Consider the following 20951-nt stretch of genomic DNA (forward strand, 5'->3'; position numbering starts at 1 on the left):
AAGGGTGTACAGGTACTACATGTTCTGTATATGATTGGCAGAACAGCACAGCTCATGCTTTGCCATCCACTCCTACTATTATATTGTAGACACTGACAAATACAGTTTCTACTAGTAAGAATGTTATTGTGGATATCTTTAATTACTAGTCTAACTAGCAAGAATGCAAATTTGACTAGGAGAAATGCCATTTTGGATATCTACAGACAGTATGATTAGCCTTATCATAGACAGCATGAATCCAGCTGCAGCTCCCACACCGCAGTTTTTTTTACACACAGCATTAAGCTGGTATGAAGTTAGTTTTTAACCCACTTAATAATGTTATATTAGTTTTGGCAGAGGTTCGCCAGAGCAAGCTTACATAGCAACAGTCACATGAGCAGCAGGATAAACAAATGACAAACCCTGAGCATACTCTTTTCTTTCACATTTGTAAGATAGATGTGTAGTTGTTGCAGTTATGTCCATAAATGACCAAAACATGGTGAAAGAAACCAGCCACAGCTCACACTTAAGGCAATCACAATGTTAAAAAGAATTTTTATTCCATTAATCTTAATTTGTGGAAATGTCCTCATTGTGCAACCTTTAAAAGTCTGTACATCTTGGAATTGTGCATTTTCCATTATTTCTGTCAGTTTCCCTGCATGCAAGAGCCCAATTTTCAACAGATAGGCTATGCATTATGAAATCACCTTGCATTCAGTTCAATATTCACAAATAATACGTTTTCCAAAAATATTTCTTGGAAGAAGGTAATTTCCCTTTGAGCTGACTTTCAATTGATCAATCATTTCACACACAATTTTGCTTGTAATATAGATAACAGTTCATAGATACCCCAGTGTTATTCAGGTAGGCCGCAGCAGTTAATACATTGCTCTGCAGTGATACCAGTATGCCCCTGAAGAAACAGGCACATTGAGATGCATTCGACAGCATTTCGACTGCTGTACTTTTGTGAACACTTCAAAAAAAGAAATTCCCTTTCGGAGCACAGAATGTTCACTATATTGTTTCAAGCAGTTTGAAGAAGGCTGTTAATAGTTTTATCCTTGACGTTGCATCCAGGATATCTCCCTGTTTAGTCCCACTGTGAGCATCCTTGTCAAACAGCAGCTGTGGCTGTTGTAAGCCTGAGTGCATCTAAGAGGTTCCGTTGGCGGACTTTAGAATTGTTTATGCTTTCCAAATGGGACTTGGGCACCCACCCACGATGTCGATCAGCCAGTCTGGTTCCCTCTACCCAATCTATAAAAAAGAAAGAATCCCAACAAAAGGAGCTGAATGCATGATTTCCACTAAATCAATGTTCAGAGCAGTTCTATAATTAAACAATATATATGTAAATGGATCCTTGATGCAAGGAGGTGATGGAAAAGATAGTGTAATGGTCTTACTGTCACTGGTTTGTTGGTGGACTAGAATAATATCAGCTTTTTCTAAGGACAGCTCATCGGGCTGTTGGGCCACAAAACCTCGGATACATTGCATCTGTGGGAAATCTGTGTGGAATAGACAATGATGGAAAATAGTACACAAATGCAGTAGTAGACAAATAGGAAGTGATTGTTGGAAAATCTCTGCTTTGACCAACACATAGGCCTTTGTCACAGCTGATTCTTTTCAGTCCAATTAACCCTGAATTTTTTGCGGCATTTAACTGCATGTAATGTTGACGTCTTTTTGCCAAGTGGTGGAGGGTGTGGCTTTCAGAAATCCTCCGTACATGTTTCCCACATTTACTCTATAATATGACACTGATGTGGCTGATGTATTAATAGTTTTATGTTGCAATTTTTGCAAACAATCCCACAACACAATCCTTTCCTTGTCAGATGTGTAAATAGGTTTCATGTCAAACTGCGAATGTAAAATGATAATGAATTTTTAGCTTCAGAAATCTACATTTAGAATTGTAACATATAAATCATGGTTAAATAATTTACCTTGAGCTGCAGAAAAATCTGTGTCAGGATGTGGCTGAGAAAGAGCTGATATCCAACGTAGCTTATCACTCCTGAGGAAAAAAAAAAAACAAAGTTGAGTGTGTCCTCTTGATCTTTTTTCACTTGTGTGATCTGATAAATAATGCAGAAATCCCCTGCCACCGTGTCTTACTGTGTGTCAGTGCGTAGCAGCAGGGATTTGTGTGACGTGTGCAGCCGGAACAAGTTGTTCTGTAGAGAGTAAAGCTTGACACGGCAGTTCTCTGCACGCACGTCTGATACAGGAGAGTGGTCAATTACTGTGAACTTTCCACCTCTAGAAAACAACACACGGGAAAAGCACAAAACAGAAATAAGATGGTGAAAGGAAAGACTACAATAAGATTGAAAAGACAATGGAAGACTGTAGATGTTAATGATAAAAAATAAGATGAGACAATTGGTAAAGAGAGAGCTGCCAGATGATATATTATTCTAATATGACACATGATATCGCATGTTTGTTGGCTTACTCTTTTTGTAGTGAAAGTAGCAAGTAGTCATTGAACAAATGCAAATAAATGTTCCTTTCTGTGTCCTTTAGGGAGAAATCCATCAGTTCGATGACGGGCCCTTCCCGTACCAACCTCCGAGACTGACTAATCAGAGGAAGAGTCTGTCACAGGAACAAGCACACACACAAAAAGAAACAAAAAAAAAAAAGATGTTAGCATTTTATTATTCTTGAGAATCAAATTTAATTTTAGATTTCACATCAACATGGAAAAAGCAGCAGACAAAATAATTTTTACTTAGGATGCTCTTATTAGCTTTTTTCAGTAATTTCGACCATGATCGTCACCATTGGATGGCTCAGTTGTCATATACAATATATGGCCAGAAGCTATCTGGGTCAAGTTGACAACAACTTATTTTTCCAATGTTGATATATACAATATGTTGATATTTATCATGATGTGGCAAATGTGCATAAAATAATTAAACTCATATTTGCAATTAACTATGTTCATTTGTTATCTGAAAAAACTGTCAATATTTTAATATATATTTTGTTAGTTTTTAATTACTGAGCAACTGAATGAAATGAGCAATTGAGATAATTAATAATTTACATTTTGTAAAACTGAAATAACATATAATAAGCGATTCTCTCCCATTATCCTTGGTTGTCATTGCTTACCCTGCACTCAAAGTCCACCTTAGCGCTGAGAGAGACCAGGGACTCGATGTTTTTCATCTGAGAAATGCTGTCATTACTCTCTTGAATCAGCTAAAGAAGAGAGAGATTTGTCAGTCAAGATATCCAGAATGCATTTCAGCCTCATTAAAGTATCATTATTCTATATCCATGTACAGTGAAAAAAAGGATCCTACTGCACCTTCTCCAGAAGTTTCAAAGTTTTGATGGCCTGTGTTGCCTCTGCAGTACCTGGAGTCGTTCTCTTCACGATATTCTAGATGGAAAGAAATACGTGTGTGTCAGTGTTAGATAGGAGGGGCACAAGACTAAACATGTTATGAATCAGACTTTACCCGCAAACACACACAAACCTGGACCAGCAGCTTTATTCTTGTGATCCTTTGAAAGGGAAGGACAAGGAAGGAACGTAGTGGAAGTCTCTGACAAACAGGACTACTCTCTAATTTCTCCACAATCTGCCTGAACTGTGGATTCTCATTCCTGAAAAAAACAAAAAAACAAAAAGGAAATGTAAAGACATAAAGTTTTTATGAACAGGTAATCATAGTCACTCTTTTGTTTTCTACAGAGCATATGGTCCTCTGCGATCCACACGGGATCTGTTACAAAGTCGTAAACTACAACGATCTTGCAACAGAGAAAATGCAAAAGCTCGTTTGACTGGCTTACATGAGTCTCTGGTAAGTGGCGTCCTGATAGGACTGGTTGGTGAGGTAGGGCACATAGACCATTTTGAATCGCTGATAATGCTGAATGATGATGTCACAGACGGTAAAGTGCAGGGTGTCCGATTCCAGCTGCTCCTCCAGCTTTGACAAAAAACTAAAACAAGAATCGTGTAATTTTAAATTTGTTTTTCTGACAGCACAGCACAAACATGTTGGATTCACGCCAGATCTAAATGAAAGGATTTAGCCTGAGAGATACATGTCAGTGCAAAAATATGAACCTAGCTCTAGAGGATACAAAACTTGCTCTGATAAACATGTAACATCTCTCACCTGTGACTGACAGCACGAACATCAGCTAGTCGGGAAAACAGCCAGTTTCTATCCTTAGTAGTTAATAATGCCCCCAGCTGTTTGGACTTGACAAAGCGTTCAACAACAATATCTAAACTCCGGCAGTATGAGGCTTCTGAGGTCACAACTTCAAATCTCACCTATAAAGCAAAACACAGAAGAGAAGGGAGAGAAATACACGAGAAAGATTCAAACATTGAGCAAGAGACAACTAGACAGTAATTCATAGTTAATAAGCAAGAAGTTGTCAGTTCTCTAGAGGCTTGGACGCTTTCACAAGCTGTGACTAACAGAGGAGCATTATTTCACAACATGTGGAAATGTTCCAGCACAGGCACGTCTGATTTAAGTTTTACAGGCAAACACCTACAGTAACAGGGAAACATAATATGTGTATGCAATCACATCTTCAGACATGACACGCTACTCTGCCAATAAAAAAGAAGATCAGTGATAGGGTTATTCTAGGATGTGGCAAACAGTCTATGTGTGCTCTTAGTAGTTAGACATATGAGGCAATAAGCTGATTCATGTAAGTCATGCCATTTCCCAAAAGTCACCATAAAATCGAAACATAAAGAAGCTATTGGTGTGAAACGACGCCCTAAATTGTTTAGTGACGTGAAAGGAAACTTTCACACAATTCAATATGAAAGAAATGTTGTGTCTGGCAGTTTCCAGACAACAATCTTCCTGCCCCATTGAAATTTAGGGAAATCAGAAGGTGTAAGAAATGTTATGCTATTGAATGTTGATTGGACTGTGTAATAAGACAATGTGTTACCTCCTGTAGTCGCATCTGGTCCTCTGTGAATTCCTCCAGCTCAGGACTGTTCTTAACCCCGGGCAGGTCCCGCCACAGTGTGGTCGACTGTGTGAGTGAGATGGAAAGACGTGGAGAGGGTGGCCTGCCTTCACTCTTGGGGGGCTCAGGGAGAGGCAAGCTCTTGACACTGGTGATGGACCCAGTGTGGAATAAGGAATGGGGGTGTAGAATAGAAGGTAGTGGGGGAAGAGGTCTGCGTGCAGGTGGAGGTGAAGGAGCCGGAGACTGGGTACTGTCCTCACGCACGTGGAGGGCTTCGGAGCGAGACTGACACAGAATCTCGAAGTTCTGTGCCGCCTCGTTGTACTGCTGGTAGAGCTGAGCAGCATCTGAGGGAAAGAGAAGAAGAACATAGATAGGAACAGCCTTGGCCAAAGGGAATTGTTTGCATTTGACATTCCTTTTACACATACTTGCCAGAATGCAAAGCTGCAGCAGCAGCTGTTTTCTCCTAAAGTTAGGAGAAATGGATTCTTGCAGAAACCTGACTGTAACTTGCACAGTCATTCACATGCAGAACGCACACACACAGTCCTGCCCTATTTATCGCAATATCCATGTGAATCATAGGTCAAAAGAACTGTTGCTGTTTTTAGTTGTTTAAAATCTCATTTTTATGGAGTGAGCCAACAGTAAACTACTGAGGACTGATAAACAGTTAATGAACCACACACACTGAAGGGAAATGCTCAGTTACGTAATGCTTTTCCCGACCACAAAGATTGAATCTGAAGACACTTCACTGTTGCCTACATGGCCCTTTCTAATCATCAAATTAAGATTTATTATGAGACCAAGTGTCAATTTGTCAGTTCAGATTGTTTAAGAAGTCAGGCACAACAATAGATTTAGAAAATTCTTTTAAAAAATTACGTTTGTAAAGAGTCAATATGATTATTTTAAAGATGCGTGACTTGAATACTGCAAAAATTGTGTGGCAAAATGTGTTGCAGAGGCACTTACTGAAAAACTTTGAATTCCTTTTCCGTCTTTCAAGTGTGTCCAAAATATTCCTGCATATGAAGAGACAAAACATTTTATTTATAACACTGACTAACTGTGACTTGGGGTACTTATTGATCGAATACATTGAACATACATTCATTGAAGAATTCAGCGACCTTCCTAACTATAGAATCCTAGCATTGAGCTAAATGCTAACAGTTTATAACAGCAAGGAACCTAATATAATACAAAATAAATATCTGTAAATGTGAGTACCTGACTGTTTTACTCACCTCAGCTCCACTCCTCCCCAGCTTTTGCTCCCATCATCCTCATCATCTGCAATGTAAAAGTGTCCATGCATCCGAATGTTAAACAGCATACCCCACAAAATAATTTTTGACTTTTAGAATGACTTTTTTAAATGAAGGAAAACAACAAAACTATAAATAAATAAATAACCAGGTAATGAATGAAATGAATGACTTAATAATTAACTTTCTGCCCCTGCTACAATAATTGTTATAGAAGAGATTAGTATATATATATATATATATATCCAAAACACATGCTTCTTATATTATGCCTCAAAACAGGATCAGCCCAAAGCTTTTAGCTCCTGCTTCTAGTTGTCCTTTTGCTTTCTCCACCTCCACTTATCTCCTCCCACCACCTGTAACAACCCCACTCTGACGCAGATTCTAGTGTAAAGGCAATGTAATCAGTGCAGATCATGCCATTGATAATGTCTACTAGCAGATGTTTGCCTTGGATCTTGGGTTCAGTGATTGATGTAATCGCAAAATGATGCAAGAAACGAAGGATATGACTAAAAGAAAAACAGAAATTAATTTTAGTTTTCCACTTGTCTGAAAAACTATATGTCAACCTGATTCTGTGATTAAAATAATCTGCAACGCTGAATGAGGAGACATTATACAGATTTTAAAAATGCAAGGCAAAGAGGAGGTGTTGAAATTATGTGGTTTTCTAAAAACACTGGGGCTGATCAGAGCAGATAACCAGTGTTTCATCTTCCATCTTCTTTACCTGTTATAGAGAATATTCTGGTTCTGCGATCCCGTCCAGCACCTTCCTCTTTGTCCAGGTCTAAAAGTTCTCCATCTCTTCTTTCAGTGGTTTTACGGACTCCCCTTCTTCGCATTCGAGCCTCAGGACCCAAATTTTGGAAAATTCTGGTGCTTTCCGTAGTCTGTCCCACTAATTCCCTCTCTAACATCACCTCTCCTCTGTTGTTCACCTCAGTTGCTTCACCTACCCTTCCTCCAAGCTCATCTCCCTGTATTTCTTCTTCACTTTCACCCATTCTTTCTTCGACCTCCTGACTCCAGCCCTCAGTGGAGGGGATGGGGAGATCAGAAGTAAAGTCACAGTTAAGAATGGGGCAGCTGCTAGGCTTGTACAGCTTGCTCACAGGTACATACAACTCCACTTTCTTCTCTCTGCATTCTTCTTTTTCTTTTTCTGATAATATAACCTGACTGTCATCTCTTTCTTGGGTAATCTTCTGCCCAGTATCTGCCTTTTCAAACTGAAGATGAGCAGAAGGCTCAATATCTTTGTCCATACTAGAAGGCTCAATATCTTTGTCCATACTAGAAGGCTCAATATCTTTGTCCATACTGTGATCCTCCTTCCCTTCTGTGCCTAACACTGTGTCAGCAAGAGTGTGTGTAGGTGTATCATTATGCATTATTGTGAGTTGGTCAGCATGCATGTTGCCTTGGCTCTGCCTCATACCTCTGAATTCCTCCACCTCCACTGGGTCCTCCATCTCTAGCTCTGAGTGCTGTTCAGATGAAAACTGAATCTCTCTAGTCCCCTGTGCAACCTCCTCTTGACTGCTGTTCTTGAACGCTGCCTCAGTCTCTTTGATGCTTTGTTCTCCTTGTACCTTCGGGTTAGGTTCATCCACAATCTCTTCCTCTGAGTGTCCCAGGATCGTACTCACCACATTCTTGGCCCATTTTAGGTGGGGGGCTTGGGAATGCCGCTGAGGCTCCTCGGACATGCTCCATGCCATGCTCTTTCGGATCCGAAAGGCCTCAAGTTCTTCTGCACTCATCGCTCCAGTGTTTAGCCCATCATTTTTTTCAAAATTCACCTCAGAATAAACATGAGCGTAATCATTACTGGGCATAGAAGAAGGTTGGTCCCTTTTCTTGCCTGTTAATTCTCTATGTTTCTCTCTCCACTTTACAAGGAGTTTTTCAGTCTCTGAGTCTCTTTTATTCTTCCCCATTTCAGTATACGAGTCCTCCACTTTGCTCCTGATTTCTTCTCCAGTCTCCGTGTCTTGAAGCTCTGTGTCTTGTTTGTTAATGATCGTGTATTCATCATTTCTAACCAGTGTCAGATGCAGGTCATCATGAGTTTGCTCTGTGGAGTCATCACTCACCTGATGGCACTTTTCTAAATTTGTGTCATCTGTTTCTACATCTCCCACCAAATCAACTTGTGATGGTGACATATCATCGTGTTTTGATGGGGCAAGAGTGTGCCCAATCACATAGAAGACAATCTTTGGCAGTTTTTCCCTCCCCTGTTCCTCTTGATCAATGACTTCCTCCTTCTCCTTTGTCCATTCCTCTCCCCTATCCTCACCTCCTTCACAGTCCTTGAAGCCAACAGGTGAGGGGCTGTCCTGTGTTACTTCACCTTCCAAGAACTCCTGACAGTCCTCAAACTCCTCATCTTCATCATCCTCTCTCTCGTCCTCATCGCCTCCACCACTGGACACAGTGACAAAGTCGTCCTCTCCTGACAACATTCTGTCCTTCTCTTGCTTCCACCCTGTGTCACTTCCTCCTTCGCTTTCAGAGCGTGTCAAATAATCACTCCCACCCTCTTCCTCTCTGTCACCATCCTCCGTGTTATCTGTCACATTCTCTCCCTCTGCATCCCTCCGCCAGCTCCCTTCTATCCCTCCATCACTGTCAGACAGCTGTTCCTTCCCGCTATTATCTGTCTCTCTCCAGACCTCCCTAAATTCGTCTCCATCTACACTCACACCCTCTGTCTCCTCTGTCCTGTACTCAATTTTCCCACTGTGTCCTCCTCTGTAACGGCTTTGGTCTGTGTAGCTCTCAACTGGTTCCTCTTCTGCTTGCTGCCCCTCTCTTCCCCACTCCCTCTGTGACTTCATACTTCTCTCTTCTTCTCTCCTCCTCTCTTTTTCCTTTGTGTGTCGTTCTGTGTTTATAAATTCTTCTTTACTATTCTTGCCCCTCTGTGGTTCTAACCACATCCTTCTCTGCCCTGGCACGCTGCCTGTTGCTTCCCCTGCATCTTTCTCTTGTCTCTCTCTTCTTTTTTGCTCCCTTTGACTCCTTTCAGCAGCTCTCTGTGAATCTCTCTCTTCTATATCTCTTTCATTTTCAGTAGTGCTCTCCCTCCCCAATTCCCTCTCTTCATAACTATCTCTTTTGTGCTCTCTTTTTCTATATCTCATCTCACTGTCTATGTCATTACTCCACTCTCCACTGCTCTGGACTTGTTGGGGCCCCCTAGGAGAACGGCTGCTTCTCCCTGTTATATCATCCCACCTAGGATCAGCCTCTCTTCCCTTTCTTTCCCTATCCTTCCTGTGCTTGGACTCTTTGTATCTGTCATCCTCTCTCCTGTCGTTTGACCACACTCTGTCATCCTTCAAGTCTCCCCCACTTTCTTTCCATCTTTCCTCCTCCCTGTCTGCCTCTCTTGCTCGTCTCCTGTCAGCCTCTTGATATCTCTCCCTAATTTTCTCCACTCCCCTCTTCCTGGATCTATCCTCTTCCAGCTTTCTGTCCCAGTCTCTGTATCTGAGCTTGTCATCTTCCCTGTATCCCTGCCTATCTCGATCTCTCTCCCTGGATCTTTTGCCCTTGTTGTCCCCCTCACTTCTGCTGTGTTTATATACCAACTCCTCCCTCTCTCTGTCTCTCATTCTTTCCTCCCTGAACACTCTCTCCTCGCTGTCTCCTTCACTCATCGTGTCCCTCCTTCCTTCTCTCTGCTGCGCACTTTGCCTGTCCTTGCTATCTGAGTAGATCATCTCTCTGTCTTTTCGTCTGTGTGGAGATGGCATCCTACCCTCCCTCTCTCCCATCCTAGGCTTTGTCTTTTCTCTTTTTCTAGCATCTCTGTCTCTCTTGTCCAGTGAATCACTCATATCTCTGCTCCTGTCATGAAAATAAGCATCAGGCTGTGGATATCTTTCCCTCAGTTGCAGTTTCTTATCTTCTACAAGTCTTCCTCCACTGTGTTTTCCCTCTTCCTTTTCTCTGCTGTAGGTCTCATCTCTTTCCGTCTCTCTGTACATCTCTCTCTGCAGTGCCCTCTCTCTTTTTCTCTCCCAGTCATCTGTCTCTGTTCGTCTTGGCCTGTGTCTATGCCTCCTTTCCTCTCTTTTTTCATCAATATCATTGGTGGACATCATTCTTCTGCTGTGATCTGTGGGGATTTTTTGAATTCTCGGAAACGTGTCGCCTTTCTTCATCCCAGTTTCTGCCCCTCTCTCTGATTCCACTACATTCAACAGTGGCCTCCCATTTCTACTTCTGTCATCTTTTTGTCTCCTTTCTCTCTCCCTCCACTCTTTTGGCCTGGGTACAGTAGCTTTACCTCTTTCATATCTCTCTCGTGGGTCCACATCTTTGTATCTTGCTTTGTCTCTCATTTTGTCCATATTTCTTTCCCTCCTCCACTCTTCCTCAGGGTTGCCGTCTCTATCTCGCACTGACTGGACAGTCATTGCTGGTCTGGGACTTGGATCCCGGGTGATTTTTCCACCTGGCTGAAGCTTGCAGTCAGATATGTTTATGTTAGATAAAGTGTCAAAGGGGGTGCAGCTGGGCCTTTTGGTTCCCATAGTCCCATTATTTGGAGAACCTGGAAGACAGTAACATTCATCAATTTTGAAATGAGACACCAAGAGTCAAAACATTTTCAGATGCATATTCACTGATATGTAGGTCAAATTAAAATCAGAAGGCTCTACAAACTCAGCTATTTAGGTCATTTTCAAAAAGTTCATTTGCAAATGATTTGTCACGTGGTTTAGTAATGTTACTACTACCTCTGAAAAGTTATCATTTCTGCAAGCAATTCAGCAATGTTTTCAGTCTGTTATTCTGTTAATTATTTAAAATGAAACCATCTGATAATTGAAGCAAAGAAAACTTTGCAATAGAAAAGCAACAAAGAGAAAAGGTGACACCCTCTTACAGTTCCCTGAGAATGCAGCACAGACAAGCAAAGCACAGCATACCAAAAGACATCTTTTACCACACAAGAGCCTGTGACACATAGGCAGGGCATGCAACATGTAAACCATAACTAGGACAGATGTAAATTGCCGTGTAAACCAGAAGCAATCTGCAGAAGTGTTTATCTGAAATCCCACAAAAATAGTAAAGTGACTCACCTGAATGTGGTATCCTGAGGAGTCCCACTCTCCCCCCCTCCATTCTAGCTCAGTGTAACAGCATTGGGTTGCACAACACACAGGAATTCATTCCATGTGTTCACATTATCTAGGTGACATAAACATCTTCCATTTTTCAGATATTTCTGATCTTCTTTTTAGTTTTTCTCAGCGCTTTAACTCTTCTGAAAAACTTAATGTTTACGCCTGAGCTCTCCCTGCTTTTCCCTCTAAGTCTTTCCCCACCTCCCTCCTTCCTTAAATTCCCAAACAAGTCTCAACAGATTGACACTTATCTTTTCCCTCCTCCTTCTCACTGTCTTGTCTTCTCAGTCGCTGTTACTGAACAGGGAGCTCTCCAGTAAGTCAAACAAAAAGCCTGTTGAGTCTCTCAGCAGCTTCAGTTCTTTCCCTTCCCCTCTACGGCTGATATGATCGCCTGTGTGGACCGCCTCTGGCAAAAAAGTACACAACTCTCTGTTCTACCCTGCCCCATTCTTCTCTCACAAAATACAGGAAGTGCAGCTCCTTGGCACCTTTCTTAGAGCAGTGATTGGTTGACATAAAGTAGCCGGGTGTGTCTGCACAACACACAGCCAGGTAAGGACTAAAAAGGAGAGTGGGGGAGGGGAGAAAGAGAGTGAGGATTGAGAGCACACACACGCACACACACGCACACACACACACACACACACACACACACACACACACACACACAGGAGAGCTCAATGAAGCCTATTAAAACTTCCCTACATTCCTTGAGCATTAGTAAAGCAGAAGAAAGGGAAACACAAACAGCTTCTTCTGATTAAAAAAAAAAAAGGTGAAGTAATCATAAAGGTGGAAACAAAAGTAGTGGCAAACCAGTGGTGCAGTGTGAATTATTTCAGTTACACCTTTACTGTGATGAGCTGAGAAAGATTTGACTATCACAGCTCTGCATCATTAGCATTACTGAATAAGGACAGTAAGACCTAACTAGGATCACTTTCACACTTGTTTTCTTGTTTTGCTGCCCTCATTAGCCCTACTCAGGTTTTACTTCATTTTGCATTTGCCTAACTCATTTACTAACTATCTTTTTCTGAGAGAAGTGTTTCTTAAAACTTGGTCTTCCTATTTTATATTTGTAAAGACATTAGATTTAGCTGGGTGTCTCATGTCTGTACAGAAAATATGAAGCTACCACCAGCAGCCAGTTAGCTTAGCTTAGCATGAAGCCTGAAAACAGGGGAAAACTGCATATTTACTGTACATATTGGAGTGATATCAATCTTCTCATCTATATCTCCCAAAAAAAGCAAATAAGGGTGTTTCACAAAATGCTGAACTACTGTTTTAAACAAAGAGTAGTCATTTACACTAAAACCCTCATTTATATAAATGGACTGTAAAACCTATTAGAAACAACTCTCAGTATAATTTAGTACAAGTACCAGAAATAAACCCCCCAAAATTACTATGAAGATTAATCAACACTCACATATCTTAGCTAAGTAACTAAAATTATCTATGATATCTGAAGGTCCTCTTGCCCTGAAGGATAAGAAGCTGACAATGATGATCAAGGTGAAAAGGGTGAAAACTGGTCCTCTTAATTGTAATGTTGTTATTTTATTTCAATTGTTTCCCAATGGACAGGACTGCTGAATCAGCGAAGGACAATGTGTATAAAATACTACCAAATAGTCTAAATAAAACCTTATCAAAAATATAAATACGCCTACATGCTACTGAGTAAATGTCATCATCTGTAATCTTATCATTTAAAACTGTTCTTATAGGGGTGTGCAAATTAAAATGCTGAATAGGAGACTGTACCATTGTTTAAGGCCAATCAGTCTGATCAAAGCCTAAACAGATTAAAGGTTGTCTTGTATTTCAATTCATGGGGACAAATTGGAAGATTAAGGTTATGTTACAGAGACACTTTAAAAATTCATATTCAAATGAAACACTGTTTTAGATAAACTCAGGCATGAGTATAGGTAGCAATCAAGCAAAAATATTCTCAAGCAAGCAGATGAACTTTGTATTGGACTGCCTGCAAACTTCAGTCTGATGTTTTGGCATGTAGGGGCCCTTTGTCAGAAAACAGCCCAGTTCTCTAACATACTTTCCTCCTGGAAGGATTAGATCTTTCTCATGGAAGAAAACATTGGTAACTTGCTACCATTAGTTTCTACCAAAGAAAAATATTTTCAGCAATTTTCCCACACAAAAACTAATTTTAACTTCCAATTTCAGTGACAAAGATTGTTCAGTTGCCAGGGTTGCAGGGTATTTTGTTAACAAAAATCAAACTAATGCAGTGTAACACAACAGTGAAATAAATCCCGCCATCATGAAGATTATATTAGTTTGCTTTTGTTAAAACATGTTTTAGAAAGCTGTTGAATCAACTTTATGGTCATCTTGGAGGCTCCTTTAGTTTGGTTTAATTGATATGAATTATAATCCAACATTTACGCAAAAAAGTAAGAGAGTTTATTTTCACTTAGACAGAGGAAAGATAAAATAGGCCACGTCAAGTGATTTGGTCATTACCAACAAAGCAATAAATAAATTCATCATAAGCAAATAACAATAATAATACAGATTAAAAATAGAATCATAACCTGACATTTCCATTACCATAAATTGAATGAAAATGACGGTGGTGGTCTTCAGGGCTTAATTGTGGGATAAGATATAAATGATTTTGATTTGTTTCATCCCCACCCTCTCAGAGAGCTGTAAATCCAGCGTATGTTGTGTTCATTTTCACTTTTTCTATCATGAACTCATGCGCATACTTTTCCTTCCAGTGACGTGGGAGCGCGAAGCTCTCAGGTCAGCTGACCCGTAAGGCAGCTCATTGGTCGCGATGGACGGTCACATGTACAACTACGGTCACATGCGTGCGTGAGTGCGTTCAGTCTCACTTCCTCGTTGTCTGTAGCCTGTTAGCCTACTGGTCATTCACTTCAAACGTTTCGAGGAAAGGTGGCTTTATTATCCCGGACAGAAAATAGCTAACGACGTTTAGCCCTAAAGCTCCTGACTGCATGAAAAGTTCGTTTATTTTAGTTGCGGGAACGAAATACAGCGGTCTTATTGCTGACACAAAGTCACCAGGAAGCGACAGCAGCGTGAGGAAGCTCACATTATTTACATGTTTAAACATCTGACAGCTTGTATGTTAAACCCTGACTAACAAATAAACCCTTCCCACTCGTTTACAGCAGAAGAAGTCATGAAGGTAGGTGCACAAAAGTTTACCAATGTCAAGCTTTTCAGAGGAGCTGTTTCCTCTGGAAAACTTATTTCCTCATGTTTATTTCCTCAAACACCAAAATTTAAAAAAAAACAAAAAAAACAAAACATGCTGAATGTGAAGTCCTGCATGATAGTCATTTAATGTTCACAAGACACCATCTTTAGGATTTGGGACATTAGAAAGGGACTTTTTCTTATTTCTGATAAAACATTTAATCTGCTAACTGAGTAAACAATCGACAGGTTAATCGAAAATGCAAATAATCATTAGCTGCAGCCCCTTCTAATAGAAGATAAGGAGATACATATGTTCTTAACCAGAATTGAAACAGCATTTTTTTTTTTTTTTTTTTTTTTTACAGTAGTTAATATCAAACAGAATTTTCATCATTAACAGATTCAGGCTTATTACAAATGGGAGGATGTGGTGATTTTACTTCGTAAATTAATTAAGTTAGTTACAGACCCAATTCTAACTCTTTTGGAATGAGTTTGTAAAACTGCGTGGATAAAAAGAAGAAACGTTTCTCTCATATATAAAATTATGTCTCTGTATTACAATCATGCTGTATGAAAAACAGGTAATGATTAGCCTATTGCCAAAATAGACCTAATTTTCTGTCAGCTGACTAATTGATTTACTGAATACAACTTTGAGCTCCAAGGGGACTTGCTCCAACAGTGTTACCACATGGATGTAACATCTGTTACAGGTGCTCAGCATTCTTAGTGGAGGACGCTTCCTGGTGTGGTCCCTGGTGTTTGAGCTGGTCCTTTGTGGGGTGTTTGCTACTAACAGCACAGAGAGATGCAAGCTGTTCTCTAAGTCTGACTCAGAAAAGAAAGCCCTCAATCGACTACAGCCTCTCACCAACAAGAAGTAAGTAGCTCAGATGTGTACCTGTATATTCAGTGTCACTGATATGGCATTGTTTTTGGGATCCCCTTTTAAAAATCAGCATATTGAACATGTTATTTAGACTTAGTCCTTTGCTATTGAGTGTTGTGCTTTTCACATTTGTCTCACATATTATTGATTGGAATTTCTTTTCATGTTGACAGCTTTACAGTGGAGACCAAGAATGGAGACGAAAGTTACACATACGTGTTCCAGGTGTGTGGGGATGCAGGTGGCGTTCTAGGAGCTGGGGTTATTCAAGAGGGCATCAAGGAAAAAGGAAAGAAAGTAACTGTGATTGGCTTGTATAATGCAACACAGGCCATCGGAGGAAGTAAGTCACAGCTAGCAAAAAAAAAAAAAAAAGAATTTCATCAGACTTTTAACTTTTTCTGACCATGTGTGTGTTGGGTTTTTTTTAAGAATATCTTACCTTACAAATTTTCAAGAAGTGAAATTGGAATCTTGCATTGTTTTTTTTTTTTTGGCACCATATAAGCATAAGAAAAGCTGGAGAATAATGTGCAGTTCATTATTGAAATAACTCCAAACCGTTTCTACAGTGCTTTAAATCAGATGTCTGTTTTGAATTTTTCCTTCCCTTCCAGGCGACTGGGTGATGTTGATCTACAGAAACGGTGAGCGATATGATGCCCATTGCTCCCAGGAAATGAGGAAAGCCATTGTCATGATCTCTTGCAACAGGAAGACAGACATGGTAAAAGAAATATAGATGGCTTTTATTTGGACATTTAGATTAAAAATTGCATTTAGTGTGAAAATGTTGTGCCTTTTTTAAATAAGCATAACCTTGTTTTTCCCTTTGTCACTCTCTCTGCCTCACTCACAGGGCCAGCTGGAGGTGGTGCTGGAGGACAGGAATAGGGAACACGACTGCTTCTATCTGTTTGAGCTGGACTCCAGTGCAGTTTGCCCAGTGCTCGAGTCTAAGATGAGCACTGGCTCCTTATTGCTTATCATGTACGTAATGACAGAAAAACTCTGTGTTAGAGCATATAATGTTATAAATGATCATTGATTGTAAATGCTTTCTTCTTTTAGTGCTATCTGTCTTCTGACTGTTTACCTCATTGGCGGTTTCCTATACCAGCGGCTCATTGTAGGAGCCAAAGGGATGGAGCAGTTTCCCAATTATGCATTCTGGGCGGAAGTTGGCAACCTGACAGCGGTAAGCCTGATCCAGTTGATAAATAACATTAGCAAAAGCTCAGAATCATGTATCTATTTTAGAAATTCAAAACAAACTTTACCTTACAGGATGGATGCGACTTAGTCTGCCGGTCACGAAATCGAGAGGAGTCCCCAGCTTACAGACAAGCAGCCACAGAACCTTTAGAGCAAGAGCCAGAAGAGAGAGATGACCACTTACTACCTATGTGACCTCAAAATGTCAGAAATGGGACAGAAATTTTCACTGGTTTCACAGGTTAGATGAAAATGCTCCTAGACACAAGTCTGTTTTCTTTTGCTGGTTTACATCAGAATCTGTGTTTCCAGACTTGTGCCTAGGACGACTACTGAGAGATCTGTTTGTCACTTAGATGGCATGTTACTCATTAGACTGACAGACCTGTCTCCTCTGCATTTCATGTTTGACGATTAATCTCAAACAAATGAGTAACTTTTATCCAGCATTACAAAGTGGCAATAAAGACTGGATCTCCTTCCATGGAAATCTGGCACAAAAGAAGTTGAATTTCTGTGTGATCTAAACTTAGTGAGATATTTCAATTTTTTTTCTGCTTGTCTAATGGTTGTTATTTGAAGTTCATGCAGGCTGCAGCAAGCTGTTCTCACTGGGGTCCTGTTTATGCACTGACAGTTGCAGGGTACAAAATACACAAGTGCTTTTGCTTGTGTAAATTGGCTGTAATTGGTTCATGTTTTAGTTGAAAGTTGTAAAATGATAGTGTTTTATTCTAGTACTTTGACAGCATTGTTGCAAAAATAGAAATTGCTGCAAAAAAACGCTTGACTCATTTAGATTTTTTTGTTGTACATTTTCCTTTTCATTTATCGGTAAAGCTTCCTCATAGGAGTCTGAGCTTGACAGTCATACCTAACCATGATTTTAAGTTTTTATTTGAACAGTCAGCAATGTTATTAAGACCATGCTAAGTGAGTTTCGCATCTGAAACAAAGCATCAAATGAAATTTAAAAATGTTATATGCCTTTAAATTGCTTTTTTCCCCCTTATAAATGCTACTCTAACAGTAAGGGGCAATTTATATATAAATGCTACTCTAACAGTAAGGGGCAATTTATATATAAATGTGTGACTTCTAAAACGCTGCCCAAGCCCCAGATGCACTGCTGGGTGCACACACCAACATTATAGTCTCTGGACTCATTTTTGACCAAATATTCAGGCTCCTTCATGCCTTCTTTACTAAGATACACAAAGTGACAATGAAAGCACTTCATGTTCTGTATAGTTGGATATCAGTGTAGTTTATAATATTTTTACATAAATCTATTCTAGTTATTAATGCCGCTTAGGACTTTTTGAATATGATGGGGGAAAAAAAACATGTTAGGAGGTTTCAGTGAACCAAGTTATTAAATTACTGTCAGTGTGAGCACTTACGCTTGTTTGCTTAAAGTTTGTTTCTATCTTTTTGTTCTTTAATGTTGACATTTATTTTGTTTAGTTCAAAGAGTTATCTCCTGGATTACAATGCGATGGAAATGGTTACACCTATGGTTGTAGTGAACTGAACAACATCTGGACTGACAAAATGCCCTGTTTGTTTCAAGTTACAAACCTTTTTTGTTTCTGATTCCATTAAAAAAAATGTGAAACTAGTTTATGTCCATTGTAATGGTGAACTCACCACACCAAAGTGCACTCAACTTTAAAGGTTTAATGGATTCAAAAATGTTTTAATATAAATGTTACATGCATAATTTATTTAATTAGTAATTCATACTTACATACATACAAATGAATAGAATGATTAAGACCCATCCATCCATTATCTATACCCGCTTATTCCTAATTAGGGTCAGAGGGAGCCTATCCCAGCTCTCTTCGGGTGAAAGGCAGGGATTCACTCTGGACAGCTCCAGTCTATTGCAGGGCCAGAATGATTAAGATGTTTTTGTTAATCTTGATATTACCTTATATTGGCAAGTGTTTCAGTGAAATAGAATCAGGTTTAACAGGTTCTTTCTTAAACCAGGCCTGAAGGCTAAAAATGCAAATTTACCAGGAAACCTTTTTCAGTGAATAACTTGGCTGGGATACAGAAAAAAAACAGACAAATGATTCATGGAAACTATAATTAGCCCTCTCCACTTCAACAATTCAAACCTAAACACCACATTTATTAGTCATTTAGTGCACCTAGTCTTCATTTTTTTAAATGAAACATCTGTCATGATGGTGAGGATAAAGAAATATATGAATTCAAAGGCAAACTTTGTATCTTGCGCGAAAGCATAGTTGCAAGCTGTGTTCATTAAAGATGTAAATGAGATGCGGTTGTAAAAGGACATCCTGGAGATGTGACATAGAGTTGTGTTTATGCTTAAACAACTTTCAACTTTACTGGCAACTTAAGTCACATTAGTGTGCCCTCCTCACTATCCTCTATTGCCACCTACTGAGGAGCAGGGTGACCTGTTACAATTGCTAATACACGTATCTCCTGAAAAGGAAAAAAAAAAAAATCACAATTTCAGATTGTCTTCATTCATCCTCACCTGATAATTATTAACCTTTTCAGTTTTTCAGTGACAGCTTTACATGGATTAATCACTACTGTTTATATGTACAAAGCTTGTCCATTCCATTGCAATGGAAATTCCAAAGTTAAATACAGTTTGTTCTACCCAACAGCTGAGAAAGCAGCATCATATAGCCTGCGCACATCAAGAAATGTTGTGTAAGAGCTGCAGGCGCATAAATGTGTGTTATTTTTTTGCTGGCTGGGTCTTAATTTATCCTAATAAAAAATAATACACATTTGTGTTATTTTTTGGCTAGATGGGTCTTAATTTATCCTAATAAAATGTACTCAAATATACAAATGCTGTAAAAACTCAGATATGTATTCCACATAAGTGCAATGTTGACTGTGGGCAGAAGTCATTTTCTTCTGACAGAGTTGCAGTTACTTGTTCAGCCAAGAAATGACTCAAACAGGGTTGACAGGTTACAGTTGATGAACCAGCACCCATTTCATTCATGGTTAAATTAATACTTTAGTTATTGCAGACACTTTGTATCACAACACTGTATTTTATAAAGTGCCACCTATTTGTATTTGAGATGCAATTAATTGATTATAATTACAAAATCATGTTTAATGGGGTGTACATGAGCCTGATATTTACATTGCATCACCTACAGTATAGTTGAGAAAAAGGAAAAGTTCAGCTTTTTTCCATTACTTGGAAAATACTAGTCTACATAATGAGCATCTTGAATAGTGTCAGTAATTGGCTCTCGACAGCTACTGGGAATCTCCTCAGATCAGCAGATCTGCAGACTGTCCCTGATGTACTCTGTGGTGATGTTTTCACCAGGTTCCAGTCTGAGTAACCAAATTCAGCACAGGCAGCAACTGCATGCTCTCACTTCTGTAAGCGGTGGACACTGGATATTCCAGCCTCTCCATTCAACAACTGCAAGGTTGCATGGAACCCAACAAAGGTCTCTGAACAGACCCCTATCTCGCATCTCACAGTTCAATTGTATGCATCAACCCATGGTTCATCAGAACACCCTAGTATCACATCAGTTTAATGTGATGCAAGCAGGAAAGAATGCTATTTTTACCATAGTCACAAAAAACAGCTTCTGCTCTTTATTGTATGGCACGAGCAGTAAGTGCTAAACTTTACAGTGTAGCGCGAGCAGTAAAAGTTAAAGTTACTGCCATGGTAGAAGTACTACTGGCTGAACTAACCTGCCTCTGCACAACATGGAAGCTCCTGTCAGGCATCATAGCAGCTAAGATGATAAGCACATGGCTCAATACATGAGCGGGGCCCAGAAAGAAATGGGTAAGGACACCAGGGGAGCCCGTGGTAATCGGCACCCTTGGGGATGTGATCCCCAAACTGGGAGAGTGGCTCCAACAGATCCCAGGAACAATATCAGAGCTCAGGCCTCTTGTAGAGGACCCAAGACTGAAGAAGACACACACACACCACCCGTAGGGATGAGAAGGGAATTTTTTTTAAAATATATATAACATATAACATATACAGTACAGCTAAATTATGTATTTTGGGTAGGGGGCGGCAATAAGACAGCAGCATATGTTTTTATGTTATATATATATTTTTGTTTTAATATCTTAGAAGAACCAGTTTTATACAATAGGAGTCAGACATTAAATATATGTTATTTATTTATTATATATCATTTAGTTATTTGATCTAATTTAATCTAG

The 20951-nt window shown here is 39.7% G+C and overlaps 2 protein-coding genes across 3 annotated transcripts; one reads left to right on the plus strand and one right to left on the minus strand.

The window, feature by feature from the left end:
• Positions 1 to 420: 420 nt before the first annotated feature.
• Positions 421 to 11835, minus strand: arhgef5 (Rho guanine nucleotide exchange factor (GEF) 5). 2 transcript variants are annotated; one of them, XM_026317428.1, is made up of 15 exons: positions 11372 to 11835; positions 6997 to 10836; positions 6240 to 6285; positions 5965 to 6014; positions 4960 to 5330; positions 4155 to 4315; positions 3823 to 3975; positions 3504 to 3633; positions 3332 to 3406; positions 3133 to 3222; positions 2465 to 2607; positions 2125 to 2268; positions 1953 to 2023; positions 1404 to 1508; positions 421 to 1254 (listed from the first exon to the last, which is right to left on the minus strand). In XM_026317428.1, exons 1-15 carry the CDS (start codon positions 11412 to 11414, stop codon positions 1112 to 1114), a joined length of 5565 nt encoding a protein of 1854 aa, XP_026173213.1. In that variant the 5' UTR covers positions 11415 to 11835; the 3' UTR covers positions 421 to 1111. The 2 variants fall into 2 exon arrangements, with proteins under 2 accessions (XP_026173213.1, XP_026173214.1); XM_026317429.1 differs by having other exon boundaries at positions 7708 to 10836; positions 11372 to 11834.
• A 2424-nt stretch (positions 11836 to 14259) lies between these two features.
• m6pr (mannose-6-phosphate receptor (cation dependent)) lies at positions 14260 to 18135 on the plus strand. The gene is made up of 8 exons (XM_026317545.2): positions 14260 to 14502; positions 14596 to 14612; positions 15343 to 15509; positions 15692 to 15861; positions 16136 to 16245; positions 16378 to 16508; positions 16590 to 16716; positions 16806 to 18135. The coding sequence occupies exons 2-8, from the start codon at positions 14607 to 14609 to the stop codon at positions 16926 to 16928; spliced, it is 834 nt and encodes a 277-aa protein (XP_026173330.1). The 5' UTR covers positions 14260 to 14502; positions 14596 to 14606; the 3' UTR covers positions 16929 to 18135.
• Positions 18136 to 20951: the final 2816 nt, after the last annotated feature.

Source organism: Mastacembelus armatus, chromosome 16 (assembly GCF_900324485.2).
Source record: "Mastacembelus armatus chromosome 16, fMasArm1.2, whole genome shotgun sequence".
NCBI lineage: Eukaryota > Metazoa > Chordata > Actinopteri > Synbranchiformes > Mastacembelidae > Mastacembelus > Mastacembelus armatus.

Coding starts and splice junctions, on each gene's coding strand:
- m6pr (XM_026317545.2), top strand. Junction 15,510..15,691: donor CAGCCTCTCACCAACAAGAA/GTAAGTAGCTCA, acceptor TCATGTTGACAG/CTTTACAGTGGAGACCAAGA. Junction 15,862..16,135: donor AACACAGGCCATCGGAGGAA/GTAAGTCACAGC, acceptor CTTCCCTTCCAG/GCGACTGGGTGATGTTGATC.
- arhgef5 (XM_026317428.1), bottom strand. CDS start 11,414: ATGGAGGGGGGGAGAGTGGGACTCCTCAGGATACCACATTCAG. Junction 3,407..3,503: donor GAATAAAGCTGCTGGTCCAG/GTTTGTGTGTGT, acceptor CTTTCCATCTAG/AATATCGTGAAGAGAACGAC. Junction 2,269..2,464: donor CTACTTTCACTACAAAAAGA/GTAAGCCAACAA, acceptor GTTGTTTTCTAG/AGGTGGAAAGTTCACAGTAA.